We start from the raw sequence: 23600 nt of genomic DNA, 5'->3' as shown, positions 1-23600 counted from the left end.
GTGCATTTTAAGAGAATACAGGTTATGTACAACTCATTACATCCAATGAGGAATTGCATTGATTAAAAAAAAAAAACCTGGTAACTTTCAGCAACAGAAATATACCCACCAAATGCTTCCTCCTCAAATACTGATGGCGAAGGACCAGTGGTTTAAACAGTAGCATCCAAGGGACACACAGCAATGCAACCACGACCAGGAAACACTGAATTCCTTTCTGCAAAGTAAGGAGGAAAATGCACATTGTATTAGTCAAACATGCAGTTTCCAACTCTAGCATAGATTTCCCCTAAAATAGTTCTTTCTTACTGATCTAAGAATAAAAAACAATCCAGTTTCTCAAAATAACTAGATGTTGCAGCAAAGCCCAGGATTGTCCCATAGGATGGGAGTTATAAATTCTACTCTGCCTGGATACAGAAAATTACAGTTGACTCTCCCAAAAAATGAGACTGGGTTGAATTTAGATCTGAATGTGTGGATTGAAAAGGAGTTTTAAAGGCTTCTTTCAGGTCACAGAAACATCTGGCTTCCTGACCTAGGATAACAACCTCAGAAAAGTCCACCTCTAGATTGACGCACCTGTCCAGAATACAGCATTGAATTACCAGAATCCCCATAGGAAAAGAGGAACATATTTATGAAATGGATCAGAAGGCTTGGTGCTTTCTCCGATGTCTTAGCATTATAGGCCGTCCACTTGTAAAAAATAAGGATAACCAAGTAACCAAACAAAGAGGTCATGAAGATTATTTCCGGAATAAATCCAAAGTAGATATTCAGGGGTTTCTTGAAGTAGCTAAAAAGTAAGACAGAAAAAAATGTTAACGGTGAACAGACCCAGGGTCACCTCATACCAAATGGACTGCTCTCCCTAGACTTTCTACCTAACTTTCCATCAATTCTGTGTTTAAGAATTGAACATTTTAAGAAGCGACAGCCAGAAGCACTGGAGGCAATAGAGACAGGCAGGATTAATGACGACTTCCAAATTTCTGAGCCTTGAACAGCTCCAATACCATCCCCATCAATCCCTCGTGAGAAAGAGATGGGAAAATCAAGCACCTTCTGAGACTACAATTCACAAGTTTATGGGAGTTACACATCATGGGATAAAACATAACTTCCATTTTGATGAAAACTACACAAGGTGCTTTTTTTTTTTAAACAAAGATCTTGAGAACGATTGTATGTTGTCTACTCAATGGCTCAGTCATGTCCAACTTTTTACAGCCACATGGACTGTAGCCCTCCAGGCTCCTCTGCCCATAGGATTTTCCAGGCAAGAATACTGGAGTGGGGTGCCATTTCCTACTTTAGAGGATCTTCCCAACCCAGGGATCAAGCCCATGTCTCTTGTGTCTTCTGCACTGGCAGGCAGATTCTTTACCACTAGCGCCACCTGGGAAACTCATACATTATTAAGGGACTAATATTAATAAGCAAGCTTCATTTGAAGAAGTGAGATTTTTTTAAAGGCACTTCTTCAATAACAGACCAGTGCTCTGAGTTATTATTTCCTCCTAAAAGTGTTATGACTTCTTCAGGCAAAAGTACTGTCTGAACTGTGTGAATTCTTAGGACAAAATAGAGCAACTCACGTGTGGTTGAAAAGGCTCAGGCTGACTCCAAACAACATGTGAATGATACCAAGGATAACAGACATCTTCATCTTAAAGGAGTTGAGGAAGGTCAGTTTATTGGTAGCAATGTTCCAAATCTATCACAGCCCAAGAAGACAGAAGGAGTTACAGACAATTCTCAAATGGAAAAATATTTACCTACTGTAGAAAAAGTTTTTTTTTAATTGTGGAAAATTCTAAACATACACACAAGCAGGGAGAATAACATAACAAACTCCTATGTACCTATGGCCCAGCTGCAATGATTAATTATTGATTTCTCGTCAATCTTGCTTTATCATTACCTCACCTATGCCCCAGTTCCATATTGTTTTGAAGCAAAATCCAGATATCATATCCTTACATATATACCTGTACATATACCTGTATATGTACACATTATCCTGTATATACCTGTACATATTATATTTCAGCATGGATCTCTAAAAGGTAAGAGCTCATTTTTAAAACATGACCACAGAGGATTTCTCTGATGGTCCAGTGGCTAAGACTCTGTGATCCCAAAGCAGGAGGCCTGGGTTCAATCCCTGGTCAGGGAACTAGATCCTGCCTGCTGCAACTAAAGATCCTGTGTGTCACAACTAAAAGAACCTGCTTGCTGCAACAAAGACTGAAGACCCCACGTGCTGCAGCTAAGACCTGGTGCAGTAAAAAAAAAAAAAAAAAATCACCACAGTACTGTCATAACATCCCAAAGCATTAACAATGATTTCTGTAATACCATGGAATCATTAATATTCAAATTTCCCTGATTGCATCCATATTTTTAAAAATAATTCATTTATTCAAAGTACAGTCCAGTAAGTCACTGTATCACGTGATTGCTGATACAGTTTTTAAGTCTCTATAGCTTCTCCCTGGAGCTCTCCTTTTTTATTCATTACAAGATATTTGTTGAAGAAATTGGGGACATTTATCTTGTAAATTTTGGCTGAAACCCAGTGGTGCTGTCCTTCCATTTATTTTTAAATATTAATTGCCTTCAGCTTTGTCGCTTAAGGCCTGGATGCCTATAAAATTTTCCTGACAGTTCTGTCTCCACTTTGGCCATCAGAGTATGTTTCCTAAGTAATGACTCTGAGGCAGCCATGTCCCTATGCCAAAACCTCCAAGAATCCCCCTGTCACCTCTGAGACCAAAAGCAAACTCTGTAACCTACTAGGCCAGATCTTCCACCATCTTTTTTTCTGAACAGCCTCTTTATGAAGAGTTCACCCTCAGTGACCTCTAACCTGAAAACTTCTGGCTGGTTCTCTGCAGCCCCAGTCTGGCCTGAGGTTCTGCAACTCCAACTGCCTGATGGACATTTATACCCGGGTGACCCACAGGCACTTTAAACTCAGTACCTACCGTGTAAGCATCAAATGTCTGCAAAAACAACAACAAAAAAACCTCTGTAACTATAGAACACCACAGAAATGTGAGACAGTATTATTATTAGATTCCAAGTTGTTGAGGGCAGGAGCTATGTCTCAGAATGATGTGCTTCCCCAGGATCTGCTACGCCTTATAGACAATAGGGATTCAGTAAACATCTGTTAAATGCACACATGAAATGTTATGAAATATCTCCAAGTGTCAGTTTCCTTATCTGTATTATACAGATAGCAGTCTCTACCCAATAGAATTGTTTGGGGATAAACAAGATATGCTGAGGGTTCAGTACAGTACTTGGTCCATAGTAAGCATTTCAGTAACATTCAGTTCAGTCGCTCAGTCATGTCAGAGTCTTTGCGACCCCATGAACCACAGCACGCCAGGCCTCCCTGTCCATCACCAACTCCCGGAGTTCACTCAAACTCATGTCCATCGAGTCGGTGATGCCATCCAGCCATCTCATTCTCTGTCGTCCCCATCTCCTCCCACCCCCAATCCCTCCTAGCATCAGTCTCTTTTCCAGTGAGTCAACTCGTCACATTAGGTTCTATAAAAATTAAAATACTTAACTTTTTATCTCCCTACCTCTATGCTTTTGCACTTACTTCTCTTCACCTATAACAATCTGCAATATTTTTTCAAAGGCCTGATTAATTCCTTTATTTTTTAAATAAGAAACCTCAATCTTTCTGGCAGTCATCTGCTTTTCCTCTGGAATTCTGTAATCCTTACAGTCTAATGCTTAAATTCCCCGCTACCTCCTCTGTTTAAGCACATAACACAAAAGATTTGATCACACTTTACTTGCTTACACATTTGAAAAAAATAAAATTCTGGGACAATTTTTTTAAGTATGTAAATATAAGAATGATAATCTAAAATCCATAGAAAAGAGCTATTTTTGCTTTATTAAAACATCTGCTAAAAATAAAAATGAAACTAAGTTAAACAGAAATAAACTGGGAAGGAGTCTTGAAAAACCAATCTTCCCAGAGTCAGTATTATTAGCCATCTCTTAAGTAAGTCATGCAGGAAAAATAATATAGCTCCCCAAGGCATCTGGGTCTCTTGTGGCTTTAAAGTACTCTGGACAGATACACTGAGGTTTTCTAAAAATGTTACTTAAAACTCCAAAAAAAAATATTTATTTTCATTTTCATTCTTTCACTTCTTGGTTTCAGTTAAAAATGTTGGTCTCAGAGACTTCTGTGGCAGTGCAGTGGTTAAGACTCTGCACTTCCAGTGCAGGGGGTGCAGGTACAATTCCTTGCTGGGGAACCAAAATTCCAAAAGCCATGTGGCATGGCCAATTAAAAAAAAACAACTTCATGTCAGGCATATAGAAAAGAAGTGCTCTTACTGGATCAATGCCAAAAGGATATGGTCCACCAAAAACTCCAGTGACGGCTGGGTTCAGCTGGAGGACAGGGTTCCCCCGAAGTGTCTCTTCCCTACCATGTTAGGAGAAAACCAGCATTTATTTTTTTTTCAAGGGAGGGAATCACTGGGATCCAGAAACTGATCCCCAGAGAAACTACTATAAGCTACCTTGTCTTTTCAATAACAGAGAGGGGATTAGCATTAGAGAGTGAGAAGGGATCATAGATAACAAAGAGAAAAATTAAACACATATACAAGACCAGGCAGGGAAATCCGGAGACCTGCTTTTAACTTACAAAAATAATCAATGCGCTTAATTTACAGTTTCAGTTCCTTGATACTACTGAACAAATCACAAAGCATTTCCCAGGCTGGAGCATAGGTAAGAGGAGACACTACATTCTTTTGGAACAGAAACAGTGTCAAACACTTCCTAAAGAAGTGCTGGTTTACCACTTATCTGGAAATCCAGAGCTGGACATGAAAGGAATAAGCTTTGACTTTCAGCTTCTTGGCAACTTACGTCCAGTTGTATATATCGAACATCGGCCGTACGCTCCAGGATGACCCAAAGATATTAAGAGACTTGGAAAAGCAGTCGTTATAGATGAGGCCAGTGTAGATGGAGAACACGCCCATCAACAGAATGATGTACCGGCCGCTGAATATAGTGCTGAACATCTGGGAGCCAGAAGAAAGAGGCCAATGAAACATAATCCCTGCAGCTCAAGTTGTGACAATGTCATTCAGAATATACGAGCCCCTTCCTCTCTTGCCACTTTTACCCCATTCTGGGTCAGAGAGCTTGAAGTAGAGACCAACATACAACGCTAACAAGAAATGTACTTTCACAGCACATGGCCTCTTTAATGTTAAAATGAACATAGCTCCTCTATTCTCTAAATGTTTGGTCTCTAAAATTTCTCTTATGGATCAGAGACTTCCAGATAATAATTTTCATAATGGATGCTTGAGAAATTATAAAGTTTCAGACCAACGCAGAAGTAACCTAGACATTAGTTCATTCTTGAATTAACTAGTGTTAACTGTGTGGTTACCAGTGGGGTGAGCCAAGGGGAGAGGGACAGATAGGGGTAGGTGACTCAAGAAGTAAAAACCACTATGTATAAAATAAATAAGCTATAAGGATATATTGTACAGCACAGAGAATATAGCCAACATTTTATAATAATTATAAGTGGAGTGTAATCTATAAAATTTTGGAATCTATGCTGTACACCTGAAACTAATGTAATATTATAAGTCAATAATACCTCAACAAATAAGTAAAAAGAAAATTTATTTCCATCAATCATGGAGAAAAGACTGAATTATCCTTCTGTATATACAAAAAATTATTATAAACCTGTTGCCCTATGGAGACAAAAACAGTATGCAGCCAAAGATTACAGGAGAAAAATATTAGAAATATGTCAAGAAAATAATAATACTATCTTATGTTTCTGAGTTTCTATCAAAAAAAAACAGACAAAACATCACCTCATTCTCATTCTTCTGGGAAAGGATCCGGCTCTCTCTTAACACCATCCATACAGCAAAAAGGGTCATCAAAATGCCATGGCCAAGGTCACCAAACATCACAGCAAATAGGAAAGGGAAAGTGATGATGGTGTATGGAGCTATAAAGAGACCAAAGAGAGAAAAAGACAAATTCCAGAAAACCACAGCTCCCAGCACATCACATCGTTCTCCATAAGCTAAGATCAGTAGAAAAGGGACTCATTCCCAAGCTGCTGGTCAGAGGGGCTCCCAGGAAATAATGTCCACAGCAGGATTTGCACAGACTCACAAAGCTACCACCAGCATTTTCAACAAAGAATCACACAGGAAATGAAGCTTTTGTCCCTAGCCTTGGCCCCAGGGGGGGTTGTCTCTTGATTCCTTTTCTCTCACCCCTGGGATGCTGCTCCTGGGACAGGCCAACTTTCCTCCCCCGTGTACTGCAACCAGCTGAACAAAGCCTCCACGTTAAGCGGGAGAAAATTCAGAATCTGGAGCAGAGCAGGTCCTGCAGGAGACTCCCACTGAACATGAATTACCTGATTCTAGATTTAACCACTAACTCGCTGAACAGAGGAGAAATCTGCCTTGTGTTTAAATGGTCAACAACTGCTATATTTTCTCTATCTAACCTGGAACCAGGAAAATATTCTAAAATGTCAATGACCTTGGGAAAACTTTTTACTTAAAGCAGTTCCAGCAAATGGCATGTGAGCGAAAGCCAGGTGCTATAGCCGTGAGGACAAACAGAGGAACCCAATCTATGAAGCTCATGCCTATAAAATTCCTATAAAATCGTCTGCTAAAGGAGTTCCACCTGGCAATAAACCTCACTCCTCACATCCAGATAGACACCTCTTCACAGGAATTCTACAAGAGCTGAGGCCTGGACAGCATCTTCAGTCTTGAGCTAGTTGTTCAATTGCATTCAAAGTGAAGCATTAAAAGAAATAACAAACAGAATAAAATCTCCAGAGGGAAAAGATTCAAGCTTTTTTACCTGGATTTATCTCTCGGTAAGTTCCAATTCCATAAGCATCCACTATGTTCTGAAAGCCATACGTGAACTTGTTGGTCTTGTTATAGGTGGGGGGAGTCTGGTTTGTCTGCATCCTGTTCAGAATGGAGGGCACGGTGGAACCACTGTGCTCCTGGGAAATATCAAGCACAGATCAGAATCAGGTCACCCTTCTGATTATGGTGGTGGATTCACAGGCATATATATTTGTCAAAGCTCATTGAATAGTACACATAAAATATGTGTATTTTCTTTCAGGTAAATTATATCTCAATCTTTCCAGTCTTTGAGGACACTAGAACTAGCTATAAAATTTATGATGACACGTGTAAATGAAGTCTTAGGAAGAATATTCTTATCGTGAAACAAAAAAATTAAGTCTACAATGTATAAACAAAGAAAATGTGGTACTTTCTTCCCTGAAGATATCCTTATCTGTCTACAAGTGTCATTGTTCACTCCTGCTTTTATGAAGAAAGTAAAGTTATTTTCTGACTTTTCCCTCTTCACCACATACTCTTAATTCTCTAATAATCCTTGGAGTCTAGCAGACCATGCCTGGTCAAAGTGGCTCGCTCATCACCAGATCCAAAATCTTTTCTCTTAATGCAAGCCCCTGACACTGGTGAGCTTCCTCTTCTGTTTATCAGCCATGCCTTTCCTGTCTCTTTGCTGGTTCCTCCTCCTCTGCCTGTAACACTGCAGGCCCCCAAGGTTCTATTATTAACTCCTTATTTTCTCTCTTGGAGGACTCATTCCCTTCCAACCTCATGTATCCCATTTCTTTCATTTTGTCTTTTTTTTTTTTTTTTGCGTAAAGCAGGCTTTTACTGTTCACAAGGTTATTTGTGAGGTGCAAAAATCTTCCCGTGTATTCTCCCATTCAATCTGGGCTGCCACAGCGAGACAGAAAGCTCGAGGACATATTTTTCTTGCATCCATATGGAGAGGAAACCTTAGCAGAGAGTAACTACTCCAGGCCTGTCAAAAAGAGGCATTCTCCCCTTTCTTTTGAAAACTATCTCATCAGCTGTTTTACATTTCCACATGGATTTCTGTACAGCCCCTCAATGTGACTGAAACTGAACTTAGCAGCTTTCTCCAATCAATAAGTTTCTCTTACTGAATCTCTACTTCCATTAACGGAACTAGTATTCTACCAGTCACCAGCTTTGATGCCTCAGAAAGATTTTTAGTTTTTTCTCTTTGTATTTCTCCTGTACATTGCTAAATACCAAGTCTATCAATGGATACTTCCTTCAGAATGTCTCACAAATTCATCATTATTTGCTCTTTCCATTGCCAGGTCTTACTGCAAGGTCATTATCACTTACTACTGTTTACAATAACCTAACTGTCCTCCCACTTGTAGGCTCTCTTAGCTCCCCAATCCAACCCCCATGCTATCAGTGGATTACTCTTTTATTTAATTGATTGATACTGATTGATTGGTTGACTGAGTCATTCAGCATGCAGGATATGAGATCTTAGTTCTTTGACTAGGGATCCAACCTGTACCTCATGCAGTGGAAGCGTGGAATCTTAACCACTGAACTGTCAGGGAAGTCCCTGGATTATTCTTTTAAAACTGTTTTGATCATCATATCCTTTCATTGCTAAATAACTTCCAGTGTCTCTCTACTCCCTCTAGGATAAAATTTAAACCCACTAATCTGATATTAATGACCCTTCATAATCAGGTTTCTGGCTCCCTGACTCAGGTTTGCCTCCTGCTCTTTCAGCTCACACGCTACAATTCCTGTTCTGGCCCAACCATGCATGGTCACACTGTACTTTCCTTTGGCCAGACTGTTTACTTTTTTTATTGCCAAGAGACATTTTATCCAGTCTTCAAAGCACTGAGTAAATGCCACCTTCCTGAAGCTTCTTCTGATCATCCTTGCTGGACAAGCTAGCACCTTCCCTCCCTCCACACACATAAACTGCTCTTGGCACAGACTGTCTGGTAAGTTTGTACATCAGCCTCTTCAAGTCAGAAGATACTTGAGGGCCTACTTTTTACATCTCTGTACCTCCTGGTCCCTAGATCAGAGGCTTGGACAGGGCAGTAGCTCTAACTAACTACTAAAGGGAACTGCAAGGGTTATACTGTGTACCTAGACTAATGGACAGAGAGAATGAACCAGGAAACTGATGTTCTGAGTGTGAGTAACCCTGAAGGATCATGGGGATATGATCAAATCATTTAATCTTTTCTGAATTACAGTTGCTACATTTGAAAATAAGGATACATGAGATGTTCTGTCAGGATGCAAGGTGAGTACAAGATGGGTAAACTGAAGAACTCTGAGACAAAAATGCCATGAGAATGTAATTGATTCCTGTTACCACTGATGGAAACCTCTCTTCCTGGCTGGAGGCTGCACTGCCAGCTGTGGGGGACTCACCGTGCCCCTTCTGAGCGCAAACTGGATGGAGTCAAGGTCAGTGACAGGGCACCAGACCTCCGCAATTAGGCACTTCTGGGTCACATCTATGTTGCACAGGTTCAAAGTGTGGTAGATGGCCTTCATCTTCCGCACCTTGATGAACCAGACACGGATGTTCTTGGCAGCGGCCTGAAGAACCCTCTGGCGGTGATCCTCTGTTTGGTTCAGAACCTTTGGGGAGAGAAAGGAGCAGGAGAGTGATCCTTCTAACACCTTTCTTCCATTTCAGGACATGAAGGCAAAGAGTCTTCCATTTCAGGACATGAAGGCAAAGAGGCACAGCTTTCTGAGAAGGGATGAGGGGGATCTGTTTTTTTTTTTCTTCCTCTGGCTAGAAGTTTTTTGTTTTTTTTTTGCCAAATTGAAAGAAATTAAAGAGTTCTACTTACTAACGTTCATATTCACTTAGCTTCAAGCTAAAGAGAAACCTGAGGAAATGGTTTTTAGCTTTTCTAATTTTACCACCAAATCCATGGCTGAACAATGCAGGTCACTGGCTTTTATCTGGTTTATTAAAGAGCAATGATTTTCCATATGGAGCCTGTAACTCTGACTTGAAGAAGTCAGTGTCACAGGCCCAGGAACGGACTGAGTTGTCACATCCCTGCTTATGAACAGCAGGCCGTAGACCCCCCCTGAACATCAGCCAGCACTGAGGTGGAAAAGAGGCACTGCTGACCGCCATCATCTGCTTCTTAGAGACTCCATGCCGGGGAAGGAGACAGGAGACTCATGGCCTCTGGAGAGGATTTAGACTGCCACATACCACAGTCATCACAGAGCAGACAAGGCTTGATTTTTCTTTCAGGCTTTGTTTTCTCCCCAGGAAGCCCGATCCCTTAGAAACCAGCACATAGTTACCTTGGAGGAATAATACTGCCTCGACTAGAGGTGGGAAGAAGGGTCAGGGACACTTCACATTCTACTGTCTTGTTTATCACTAAATATTTAACAGGTCTATAGCAGGAGAGGGGAGAAGCCAAAATTAGGCAAGCAACTCACCACTCACTTGTGCATAAGAATCTATCTGAAATCCCAACGTCTTTTTGAAGAGGAAAATACTATATGTTAATCATTTTAGCATAAATACTCCATCATAGCTGGCTCTTCAAGTCAGTTCAGGAAAAAAGTCATGACTGCTCCAAGTCATGACTGCTCCCTGAGAAACTGTCTTGGGCAGTAGAAAGTAACTTCCATGAGAGGTTTTTTTAAAACACAAAACAAAAACCCATGGCATGCTAGGGAAACTTTAGTTCACTTGAGAATAAAGGAATACGGATACTTTCTCTCCTGGTTGTTGACAGTTTCACAATGACTATTTAAACTTCTGGAAGGATGCTAATAAACTTGCCCCCCACCCCTACATCTCACTCCTTGGTATTCAATCCCTTTTAAAATTTTACTTCAAAAAATTAATCCATTAAAATTTTACTTCACACAGTTTGGTGCTTTGAAAGTCAAATTCTAGCCATTTATAAAGGCTACTGCACATGTTCTTCACAGTCTACTTCAAGCCTACTTCTAAGGAGCAGGTAGAACAGTCCTAGAAGCCAGAATGTACTAACATGGCTCATCACCAGCAGTTCGAAGAAAACTCTCTTCCCTTGGTTAAACTGATAAGTGCAGCTAACTAGAGCCAGCAGCAGGTCAAGTGGTGGGACAGACACAACAGGGGTTGAAATGTTTCAACATGTTCAACATGTTTCTTAATGTTTCAAGGTGGCAATCATTACATTCTTTCAACGGGGAACCAAGCTCCAACTGGGCACCCTTTTCCTTCCATGTATGTATAAATCGTGACTCCCTCTTCAGAACCCTGTGACAGCCATCATGTGTGCAAACTACACATACTGCAACTGGATAAAAGTTCCTTCCTGGGTACAAGAGTTACACCAGGATTCTGGCTAGATTGTATGGTTCAGATTCAAGGTGACCAGGAGGACACACACCAGGCTATTAAGAGTAGCTGCCTCTGGATATAGAGCATGTCTGTGAGAGGCAGAACTGATTTGATATGTACTTCTATATTATTTTTTTCTTAACTAAGCATACTTCATTATTCATACTTCATTCATTATAAATGTATCTCAGACTCATGAGCTTAGAATATTCGATTTCAGGTGCATAGCATCTCATTTGAAGATAATTCATGCCATGTTTAAGTCATTCCCTGTCGGGGATGGGGAAGAGTTTCAGGGAATGACTTAAAAATAGTACACAAACAAAACAACAAACGTATCCTGAGCTGCTGTAAGTGCCTAATAAAGGAAGAAGTGAGGTCTTCTATAGCAGTATTTCACAAAGACAAACTCCCTCCAGGTCTCTGTGTACCATCTGGAGATCATCAATCCTGGTATTAACTCCAGAAGCCATCTCCTTCCTCTCCTGTGGCGTCTCAGGACAGGGATACAGTGAAGCCCGGAACCTGGAATGTGCAGACACAGCCTGAGGAACACTGACACTGCTTCACGGAGCCAGTTTAAGTAATCTCAGAACATAATCCCAACATACTGGAAGGACCAAAACAGAATTAGTTCAGACTGATGCACTAATCAATAATAATTATTTATGGGAAGGGGCCTACAGTAGAGCAGCAAGCAACATTTGAAGCATTCTCTGTAGCTATTAAATTCCTTTAGATTAAAAAAGACAGACAGAAGCAGTGATTACAAATCACATTATAAAGTGCTTGAGAAAAATGGCATGGAGAAAGGATCTCATGGGCAGAATTTCAGAAAACTTTAAGGGCACAGTGCCTACGGTACACTGCTAGGTATGCAAACCCATTGTCCCAAAACAATGTAGAATTTATAAACCATGAGTCCTAATTACTTTTCCCAAGAAAAGGAAATTGTGATTTTGACGGTCTGTAAAAAAAATAAACTTAGGCCATTTCTGATCGTTTAAGATAACCTTAACATTACTAAAAAATATATTCCCCATGTTAAGGTGGACTTACAGGGCTTGTGTCTCACTATTCTACAGGCGTAACAGATGGCCTGGCTACACCCTGGGGGGAGGCATGTTTCTCTTACCCTTCACAGATTTTCTTGACTCTGTTTTTCAGCTGATCGCCTTGGAAGAAAATGATGAACACAGACTTGTGCACGTAGTCTCCCTAGGTCCCAAACCAAAAACCAAGAATTCAGACTTATAACCCAGAAAACTTCTTAAGCATCTTTCTTTCTTGGTGACATAAAAACAACTGGAATCCTTTAAGGGTCTGGCAACCATGCACTTTAATTATTATCTTCAATCCATCTCTTAAGCTCCACAAGAACATTTGCTCTATAATCTCAAGATTTAGAAAAATCTTTCCATACTTGTTTTTAAACTCAATGAGGAGCTTGACACAGATGCAAAGATGCTTCTCAGTAGAATTTAGCCCTATCTACCAATTCAGCTATTCAAGCTGAATAATTCTTATATTGCCTAAATGACTCAAGTACAGAGAAGAGGAAAGGAAGGCATTCCTGCCTGCTCGCACGCTCAGAAACTCCAGATAAAGGGGACTGAATAACGACAAGGAGCTGAGCAACTGGGGAGAAATGCTGATGCACAATCTCATGATTCATTTTGAATTAGACCTCAGGGGGCAGGGAGGAAGATGATCTATCCAAATATCAAGTGTATACCTGAAGCCTGAGGAAAAGGTTAGTAGGAAAGATCAGAAAAAGACTCTATAGTGGGTGTTAGCCAGGACTGTCTCTGGTGGCCTATATTTTCTCCAGTTCCTACACAGCTTTTATAACAGGAAAGCAAACAAAACTTTGGATAAAGAGGGAAGAGGAGGGAAGGAGTAAGTAAGGCTCATGGGTCTTAAATTCCTAAGTTCTCCAGGAATTAACTGGAGCACATTCTTTGTGCAGCTGCTTTGTTAGAGATAGCCAGACCCTCCCTTTACTCCACTTAGTGATTAAAAAATAATGCTTCTGTTGCCCAGGAACCTGGCTGAATATTCCTGAGAATAGCTCCACATGAGGTGTAACTGCTGATTGTGGTGCTTCCGTGACCCAAGGACAGCCTTCAGTAAGACTACAAAACTGGTACTTTGGGTAAGTAGACTCACCATAACCTAAGTGTCACCACCCTCCTACTCGGTCCCAAGGACATGATCCATTTACTTCTAAGTGAAGGACCCAGCTACTCTGAGAAGCCTCATAATTCAACCTCTCTTCTTAGGTTTAAAAAAAAAATACTAATTTAAGACACCCAAAAGATAACTGAGAACATAATAACCAACTCCAGGCTTCGAAATAGTAGTAATACCAAAGTGAAGTAAATTTCTTGCACAACAGCTAATCATCTTTGTCATCTCTGAATGGACTCACCATATAAATGTAGATTTATGCTAAGAACTCTGTCCTGTCATGTCAAATGCCAAGATGTTAAGTTATTCCTGCTTTCCAAAGCACTGGGTGGGGAATATCATCCTATTTTGCACAACATAAATCTTGAAACTAAGTTCCTAAAATTCCCAACAAACAAGTAGACAAAAAACTTTATCAATTAAAGTTTCATCAACTTATGAAGATCACAGTTCAGGAAATCTCTCCTCCTTGTACACAAGGTTGTTACCAAACTTGGAACCAGATGTCTTGTTTTAATTTTCATTAAAGAGTTAATGTTCTTTTGGTCCCAGATAAGTACCGGAAAACACATAAAGCTGAAATAACTGGAGGGAATTCCCTGTCAGTTCAGAGGTTAGGACTCGGCACTTTCACTGCTGTTGCCTGGGTTTGATCCCTGGTAGGGGAACTAAGATCCCACGCATCATGTATACATGGTATGTACACATACGATGGAGGCGAAGAGGAAAAGAAGAGTCCCTCAAATTCCCAGATCCAAAGGGAGGAAATGTAAGGGCTCCTCTTGGGAGGGTCAGGTTCAGGTGGCACATGCTCTGTTACTGCTCTGAGCTCCCTGTACCAGACCTACTCCACCAGACGCAATCCCCTTGTCTTACAGTCACAGGATCCTCCAGGGGGTTCTCGATTTCAGCCTGCCGCAGGAATACATTCCCCCGGCACACCCGCCAAAGCATGCGCTCAAAAGTAGGGATGCGCTCCCGGTTAATCACACCAGCCACGAAGCTGTGGGGAGAAGAGCCAGATTGGGAACGATTCCACGCCACAGGATGGGAGGAAAGTGAAGAGCAGGGGAGGGGAAAGATGGCAAACAGGAGGCTGTGCATTGCTATGTCAAAATGGCTGCCAAAGTCTGTTTCCTGGACTCAGCAGAGGGTTGACAGAACAACTTAGGAACTGAACCGAAAGTAAGTTAGCAACACCTTGCAACAGGCTCAGAAGAGAGGGCATCCTGGAAGCCAGTGAATACCCAGCCTGACTGCTCTTCTGAACAGCAAAAATGGACATGACTCCGTTGAGTACAGAGGGTCGAAGTGGTACTTACCCAAGTCTTAAGGGCGTGCCTCTTCCCATCTCACTTGGCTCCAAGAGGGACGAGGACTCTTCCAACAGGTCTGGATCCGCCATCTGCTGATGATGCAATTCAGCCTGAATTCACAAATCAATTAATATCTAATGAAAATAGTTAGTGGCATGCAGGGAACGAGGAACCAGGAGATAAGTTCAGAAAATAAAGATGAAAAAAAGAAAACCACCAAAAGAGAAGACATACCCACAAAAAGAAGACAAGAAGAATAGGGGAAGAAACAAAGAAAAGAAACAAGAGGTAAAGGAAGCAGAACTGCCCCAGTAAAGCATCTGGGGAAATGGTTTTAGAAATAAGGAATAAAGAAAAAAACGTTAAATGATGGTGACACCCGTATAAACCTGTGACTTGGTGGAAACCATTTTTTCTCTTATGTTTTCCCGAATAAGCCATGAAAGTACCAAAAATATTTTTGCATATGCATAGAACCTGAAGTATTTCTTCCTTTTGTGTAAAAACAAGACAGCTCAGCAGATATATTCAATATCAAATTTCCAGGCAGCTACAAATTAGAATTTTCCCTGTGTAAGAATTTATAAGATGGAGACTCTCTTTCTCAGGAAGAAAGCAAGGAGCTGTCACTGTCCTGAACAGGAGAAAGATAGAAGGGGTGTCTCCAGACGTCTAGGTTTTCCTTGCCCTTAAAAAGTCAAAACATGAGGGCTTTCAGCACACCCATTATTTAAAAGAAAAAAAAAAAACAGCTCCAAACCATGGGATTTAAAGAGTATTCTTTGTCCAAAAAGGTAAGAAACACAATAGCTGGGCAGGCATGGGCTTTCACTGCATCAATAATGGAAAGAAAAGTGAAAACATACCTGAATGTCCTAGTTTCTGACCAGGTATCCAGGAATAGCAAAAAGTTCCTGGGGGCGTTACAGCTTAAGGATTCTTGAGAACATAGCTTAAGCCAACAATCTAAATCAAGTGAAGAAAAAGTAACAGATAATAAGCCAATTCAGAACATGTGGACTAGTTGGATTGTTGAGATTTAAAATGATTTCCACCACGACAGCTTATACACTAAAATGGAGGAGGAGCGGGACCTTCTCAGATGCAGACCTAAATTTCTCAGCCTTTGCCTTCACAATGCTTCTTGCCCTGTTTCCTCTCAGCCTCTCTCTCCAAAATACATCTCGCCTTGCTTCCTTCACCAGGAAGGAGGGGCTGCCCTAAGAAATGAAGGCCAACTGACCGCTCCACTGCCTCATCTCCCCAGCTTCAATATCCGTGGCCTACCTGTTTGACCAAAGACTAGAAGTGAGCCAGAGGAATCTTCCTTTTCAAAAGCAGAACTAAATAAAAATGAAATCAGGAGAATTTTTCTCATCATCTTCACTTCAAATTTCAATTTGAGTCTATTCTGATCACCCTGCTATAAAAAAAAATGCCACAGGGGATCCTTTCTTGATAGTCACAGGACTATACATGTAAAATCACAGCGGGGGGGTGGGGTGGGGAACTGAGTATAAACCAGGTAAGTCTGAAAACCTAAACAAGTGAAAGCAATTGTTCGGGAAGTACATTCTAGAAGCAGGATCAACTCTCAACAACCAAAAGAAAAAAGAAATAAATTCCTTTTTTAAAAAAAGGAAGGACAGGCAGTGGGCACACCAGAAGTGCAGAGAAATACCACTATGAGATTTGGGAAACTTTAAGATGAGATAATGAGGGCACGGGTTACCACTCGTTCTCGTGTGCAATTCTTGTTTCTACTTAAAATCAAATCCGCTGACTACAAACCACAGGCAACTTGCTTTGAGGATCCAGAGTAAAAACAGCATTTCATCTTGCTCTTAGGATGTCCCTCAGCATAAAACAATGAAACTGACCACTACTCACAAGCCTCCTGTCTACTCTACTACATGGTTCACAATGCCTGGTTTAAGTAAACCATAAAGATAAAGCTCAGTGCAAACATATGTTGCTCTAAAGGGGAGAACTGATGGAAAAGCAAATAGTGCCCCTCTAAAGGAGGAGACTCCATCTAGAATCTCTGGGAATACAAAAAAAAGCAGAATTAAAATCAAATACAAATTTACAATAATAATCTCATTAATAATTACACCATTTCAAACTTAAGAATCCTTCAAATGAAATAATTGTGTCTGATGAGAAACTGCCCAGAACCACTAACTGAGGGCCTTTAAAGCAATATCTAAAACCATGTCATCAAGTATCTCAATCCTAATCTGGGTTCTCTCATAAAAGTACTACCAAGGTTCCTCTGCATTACTTGCTATGCCCTCTGGTTTACCCATTCCCCCAGTCAGAATACTAAAACCATGCCTTGAAAGAGGAAGTAGCACAACTTCAATAGTTCTATTTCTACACTTCAGTATAAGCAGCACATCCAGTTCAAGCTACACGACCAAGAGCAAACACTTCTTTCCATTGACACGAGAAAGAAATTACATTTCATCACCAAGGTATTCACGCAAGCCCCAAAGGAGATGGCAGATGGGAAAGAAAAGTAAAGAAAGCAGATGGATGGAAAATTCAGAAGGAAAGGAAGGCAGGGCTCTGCATGCCATTAACCATTACTTTTCCAGTCTTCTTTACGCTCCCATATTTTATGGTGCTTATGGTAAAAGATGCAGAGAAATCTCTCCAGCTCTTACAGTTCTTCATAAGCAAGAAGACTGAGAAAAGGATAATCATTAACAAGTCATTTAAAATGCTCTAGATAAGAAATGGCTAAGTTGAATTTGTAATCATCATAAGTCATAAGACTATTTAATGTATGTTCAGCTCTCCCCTTCTCCACACGTGGCCAATCATAACCCCTACACCTGGAGATGCAGCGAATCATTTTCTGATTTAGTCATTTTCTGCTAACTCATTATTGTAAATTACTGATCATATTCACCAAATTATACTCAAAAGAAGGGTTTAAAATAGGTAGTGTTTCAGGCCATTGGCAAACATTATAATCTCAGGCATGGAAGAAAGGCTCATGAAAAGTCTACATTTCTGAGACTTGAGGTCCCAAATCTCCGATCTTTTGCATCATGTGAAGGTGCAGATGTGCTTAACTCTGTGAGGCTCTGTCTCCTGTCCTGGCAGCGACACCTGAGACTGCTGTCTGGCCTCAGCAGGGGAGGGGCTATTGAAAGGGACCTGGCTGAGGCTATGAGCTAATGGCAAGCGGGGACAAGATGCTGACTGTGCACTGCGAGAGAAAAGGAGGGGTTCCTGCCCTGGAAATAGAGGGACTGATAACAATGGCAGCAGAAGAGCCTCTCACAGCCAAGGCCCCATGCTCAAAAAAATGCTTTGCATGAGCAGGAGGGGGGAAACGATGCAAAATGGAGAAGATGTGAAGGTCATGCCTGACTTCTCAAGATGGGCATTTCATGTTTACACCTATTAACCACAAAGAAAATTCCTAAACCCACAGTTACAATTTTAAAATCTTATATCATCTTTCCAAGTGATTCTGCTTATTTTGTTTTTATTATTACTGTTTTTTTTTGTTTGTTTGTTTGCATTGTGAAATGAAGAGTTAAACTATTTTCCTTAAGGGAGTCCATTTGCCTTTTTTTTTTTCCAGAATTTCTCCCAGAATGAACTAGACTAGGAAGTCTATCCCAATCCTTAAAACTCAGGAGAATATGAAAAACATTCTCATAAATCTCACCAACATCCCAGCAGTAAACTAAAGGGTATATCAAAAGGGGGAAAAAAGCAGAGAGAGGGTAAAAGAACTAAGTACCCAATAATGATAAAAGTAACTGAGCTTTGATCTTGAGGCCAGGTTTACTTTGGATCTGTGGGCAGCAGCTTGGACACATATAAAAAGCACACCATCTGTGAGCCTAGGGAGTCACTGTGTTCATGGATGTTTCCAGACATGACTAAGGGATATAGCCCTTGAACACAGAGACCATGTCACCCAGCTGATGCCTCACAAAGAGCAAGTGCTCTTCAAATGATCCAACAATAATAATGTTGTATTATGATTAAATATAACACTAAATTATTATTTAATAATAATATTATTAAATAATAATAATGTTTGGGCAGTGAGTATACTGGAATTCCAGACTATTTGTTCATCAAAAACCATTTGACATAAGTGACCATGCCTGTTGCAAAAGACCTGAAACACTTGGAAAGAGTTAATTACACTGTCCCACATCCTTTAATGTGATGATATTGGGGACTGGTGAAAGAAGTTACTGTCAGCCTCTAAATTCTCAACTCAGTGAGCAAACTGAATATTCACACCAACTCTCTGCTGGTATGTAGCCTGATCCTGATTCTCAGGAGGACCAGGCAATTTAACTCCTAGGAGCTTTTCCCCCTTTCCCTGGCTTCAGTAGATCTTGTTAATTAGCATGGTTTCTCTGAGTCAGATCTTCAGTCACTGAGGAATGTATCATGTCTTCAGCTGACTTTCTCCAGCCCCGTGTGGTTCTCACACTAGCATGCTTCAGAATCACCTTGTGAAAACGGATCACTGGGCCCCACCCTCAGGGTTTCTGATTCAGTAAGTCTGGAGTGAGGACTGAGAACTGGCATTCTGACAAGTTCCCAGGTGAGGCTGATGTTGCTGGTTGGCAAACCCCTGCTCCAGGCTAGAGAACTAGGGAGAGTTATTTTTTCTTCAAAACATAGAAATTAAAAGTGAAACTGAGGACTTATCAGATACTAACTAAAGTAGGCCTTTTGTTTTTTTAAAAGCTTTGCTAATTTTTGTTGTTGAGCAAAGGAAATAAAGAACCTAATGGGGTGGTCTCCCCGGTGGTCCAGTGGTTAAGACTCTGTGCAGTGCTTCTAGTGCAGGAGGCATGGATTTGCTCTTTGGTCGGGAAACATGTTGCAAGGCGTGGCTGAAAAATTTTTTTAAAAAAAGAACTTATGGGAAGGCATACTGAATAGTGATTGGGACAATCTATGAAATGTATGATGCTGCTAATCGGGTGGCAAAGACACCTATAAAAAAGAAGAGTTACCCATATTTCAGGCCATCAGAAAAACCATGTCCACACTGAAAGCTAAGACCCCTTCCCAGCTTTAATTGGGAGAAGGAAGCCTTTTGAGAGCCTTGTTCCAAATCCTTGTGGTGGGGTCACTCAGCAAGCTGTCCCCTGGCAACTGAGTCACCTATATTTTTAACCCAGGAACTTATTATTAACATTTTGCCCCTACAAGGTACTGAAGTTGACTTTAGAGGAAAATCCAGGAATTTCAAACAGGCATCCTAACCAATTTTCCATACAACATAAAAAACAGCTCTCAAATTAAGTGTGCTTGCCATCTGGTGTACTTAAAAATATGCTCAAAGGCTGACAAGCAACCATAGAGGATACAAGCTAAATTTAATGACAAAAGGTTTGGAGATTAAATTTTTGTTTCAATTTCATGTATAACTTTTTCCTGTTGCTTCAACTTCAAGCATACACTTACCTTCATAGGTAAAATTTCATCTATGTTTATACAACTACTTTAGGGTTCCTTTCCTCATCTTGAGATGAAAAACTGCTGAAAATGCAAAAATATACAAAACCATGGCTGGCTGTGTACTGCATGGAAAATGGAACAGAATCTGACATTTCTTCAACTAAAACAGGGTGCAGAAATGGTATTGTTACCAAACTAGCAAATTAAAATAATTATTGGAATAAAAATATGGCCCATTAGTGCTGGTGTAATATCAGCTGCTTAAATACTAAAAGGAACAGTAGTCTGACCTCATCAAAAAACTGCTGAGTTTTGCGAAGTATAAATTTTAATTCAGTTAGTTCCAGGAAATTCCTCTTCAGAGCTTCCTGGTTTGTGTTGATTTCCTTCAGTTCATTTTCAATCTTCTCAAAATTAGCCTATAGAAAAACAAAAAAACAACCAAATTATTAACTCACACTAAGCTCAAAATGCTTGCTCTAAAAGACAGATGAAATAATCCACCCCACAGAACGCTGAATGATCAAAGGTATCTTCATATCTACCCAGCAATACATCTGGCCCTGAGTATTCTTTGATTCCATGTCCACAGATATGTTAATCATAGTTATGATTAGTTAACCATAGTTCAAAAATATTTGGGGAGAAACATTTTCCAGAAAGTTCCAAAAAGCAAAACTTGAATCTGTTGCTCACTAGCAACTATTTTACCTGTGATCTACATTGTATTTACAATGATTAACATAGCATTTACATTGTATTAGGTATTATAAGCAATCCAGAGAGGATTTAGAGTATATGGGAGGATGAGCATAGGTTATGTGCAAATACTACAGCCATTTTATACAAGGGTCTTGAACACCAGCAGATTTTTATATCAAGGGAAGGGCTGGAACCAATCTTCCCTGGTTACTGAGGGATGACTGTACTGTGTTTTTACCAGGGCAGTTTTCTTTAAAAAAGTTTTTTTTTTTTGCTTAAAATAGTCTTTCTTTGTCTATAGATTCTGTTATACATGTGGTTAACTCCTTTTTTTTTTTTTAGAGAATACTTTATTAGCTTCTGTAATCAAACCCATGTAGATAAGACCTTACATATTTAATACAGCGCGTTACCCCTGTACAAATGGAAAAAATTATGTTTAACGTTTCATGTGGTTAAATCCCTCAGCAGACTTTAGATAAAATAATGATTGAAAAGTCTATTGAGACTTTATGAGATTCAGTTTATAAGATTATTAAAAAATTACTAGATAAATTAACATTAATCCAATAAAGTTTCAACAAGCCAATAAACATTAATTTAGTGACATGTGACAGTATTGGAGATATTAATACCGTAGTGATTTTTATACCTTAATTCATTTTAATCCCATCCACAAGAAACCTGCAATCAACAGACAAGCACAGCAAGAATTATTCTACTTTCCATCTACTTAGGAAAGTAATTTCTGCCCTCAGATAGAAAGAAACTTATATGGCTTCCTCAGAAGAATTATTTACCTCTAAGTCAATCATATCCCGGGGGAAGGGCACCTCTGGGTTTTCACCAGTGTCCATAATTGGGATGTTAGCTTTCCTTATCTCTTTCTCAACAAATCCTAGAACGACAGAATCAAAACATTCATGTCTAGCTCCACATGTCTGGAACTGCAAATATCTGAGGAAAAAAATAATAAGATCCCAAACCTGGCTAAGAAGAGCTTCATTCTAAGAAAGACACTTTTCATATAAAAGAAGCAGAACTTGTAAATCCTTTTTCGTTCACATTCCTCTTCCTCCTACCCCACATTCTCTAAAGCACAGTTCCTGCAAAGAGGCTTATCAGTCCGCTACTGTCTTCTTTTCCTCTTCTGATCCTAACACTGGTTCTCATCTGTGTCAGCTCTCAACCCTGTATGGTGGCTCTGGTCACTGATCCTGGTGCAGAGGAGAGCTACGGTAGAGTGTTACTCAGTAGAATAGTGGACACTCAGCACACTGGTGAGACAACTCCAACCTACAGGGTTTCACTAAATATGAAAATAGGTCAGTTCTGAGTTAAACAAAACAAGAAACAAAGCACAGAAAAGGCCCCAAAACACAGGAGAAAAGTGTGCTTTCAGATAATAACTATTGACTTGTTTTTCAGCACAGAGACTAAATTCACCTAACTGAAAGTTGGCATCACAGAGCAGCAAGATCTTGGGTTTTGGAGGCAGACAACCTGCATTCAAACACTGATCCCATCGTGGCCACTTATATCCTTGGGCACGTCACTTCACCTCTCTGATCTTTAGCTTCCTCATTTACTTAAATAAGGGAACTGATACCCATCTTGAAGGAATACTGTGAGGCATGAACAAAATAAAGTGTATGAACACCCTAGCTCTCAATAGTACCTCAATAAATGCGAGGTTCTTCCCGCATAAATAGACAATTTAAAGCTGGCTATGCTGCCATCTAAAATTGATGGTGTTCTAGGTCCTACCTCTCAGAATTCTACAGCGTAGCACTGATATAAAACCCTTCTCATTAAAAAAAAACAACCCAAAAACCGTATTTTCAGCTTGCAGCCTTGTCATCTCAAAGTTTCTATTAAGCACCACCAAGCCCAAGTACCACACATCTACTTGTGCACAAGAAATTCATCTTCACATTACACTGCAAGATTTTTCCTCTCTCCTTTTCCTTTCACAGCATTTTCTTCCTTTATGAAGAGGACTCTAATTTAAGACAAAAGGGTCACTACAGGAATGTCAGACAAGACCAAAATGCACATACGAAGCTTTCGGTCCATTTCTTCACATCTTCTAACTTCATTCACAAATTTCCTCTGGAAAACGTTCACATCTGGATTTAACTGCAAAATAAGAACAGAATACCAAATATTCAAATACTGTATCCATTTCCTCTCTTTCATAAGCAACACATCCTGTGAAGTGAAAACCTAATTCTATGTCAATGTGTCAGTTCAGTTCAGTCACTCAGTCATTTTTGACTCTTCACAACCCCATGGACCACAGCACGCCAGGCCTCCCTGTCTGTCACCGACTCCCGGAGTTTACTCAAACTCATGTCCATTGAGTCGGTGATGCCATCCAGCCATCTCATCCTCTGTCGTCCCCTTCTCCTCCTGCCTTCAATCTTTCCCAGCATCAGGGTCTTTTCAAATGAGTCAGCTCTTTGCATGAGGTGGCCAAAGTATTGGATAATACAATGCTATTAAAAAACTTTCTATTGATCCACACAACCCACTTTAGGACCAGTCACACCAAGGAAACGTAAAAACCCTCCTCTCACTGCTGCAAGCTTATTACTGGAATGGAGGCAGATACAACAAAACACAGTAGTACAAAATGTTTATCTCAGG

At 40.2% G+C, this 23600-nt stretch overlaps 1 protein-coding gene across 5 annotated transcripts in view; it reads right to left on the bottom strand.

Moving 5' to 3' along the window:
• Nucleotides 1-23600, bottom strand: part of ATP6V0A1 (ATPase H+ transporting V0 subunit a1) — a 58133-nt gene that overhangs the window by 17377 nt on the left and 17156 nt on the right. For 2 of the 5 annotated variants that reach the window (XM_055407894.2, XM_055407890.2), the window contains exons 3-17: nt 23012-23090; nt 21752-21849; nt 20540-20668; nt 14802-14905; nt 14356-14482; nt 12425-12507; nt 11721-11814; nt 9348-9560; nt 6922-7072; nt 5901-6040; nt 4924-5081; nt 4381-4471; nt 1602-1720; nt 583-799; nt 110-217 (exon numbers count right to left, since the gene is read on the bottom strand). In XM_055407894.2, coding sequence (XP_055263869.1) covers nt 110-217; nt 583-799; nt 1602-1720; nt 4381-4471; nt 4924-5081; nt 5901-6040; nt 6922-7072; nt 9348-9560; nt 11721-11814; nt 12425-12507; nt 14356-14482; nt 14802-14905; nt 20540-20668; nt 21752-21849; nt 23012-23090 — 1911 coding nt within the window. Of the gene's footprint in view, nt 1-109; nt 218-582; nt 800-1601; nt 1721-4380; nt 4472-4923; nt 5082-5900; nt 6041-6921; nt 7073-9347; nt 9561-11720; nt 11815-12424; nt 12508-14355; nt 14483-14801; nt 14906-20539; nt 20669-21751; nt 21850-21937; nt 22981-23011; nt 23091-23600 lie in introns of those variants that run through there. The other 3 variants (XM_055407891.2, XM_055407893.2, XM_055407896.2) reach the window with 3 other exon arrangements.

This window comes from Moschus berezovskii, chromosome 20, assembly GCF_049115385.1.
Source record: "Moschus berezovskii isolate FMDL1 chromosome 20, NW_MosBer_1.0, whole genome shotgun sequence".
In the NCBI taxonomy this organism is placed as follows: domain Eukaryota; kingdom Metazoa; phylum Chordata; class Mammalia; order Artiodactyla; family Moschidae; genus Moschus; species Moschus berezovskii.
This window is presented reverse-complemented; position numbering and strand designations above follow the sequence as displayed.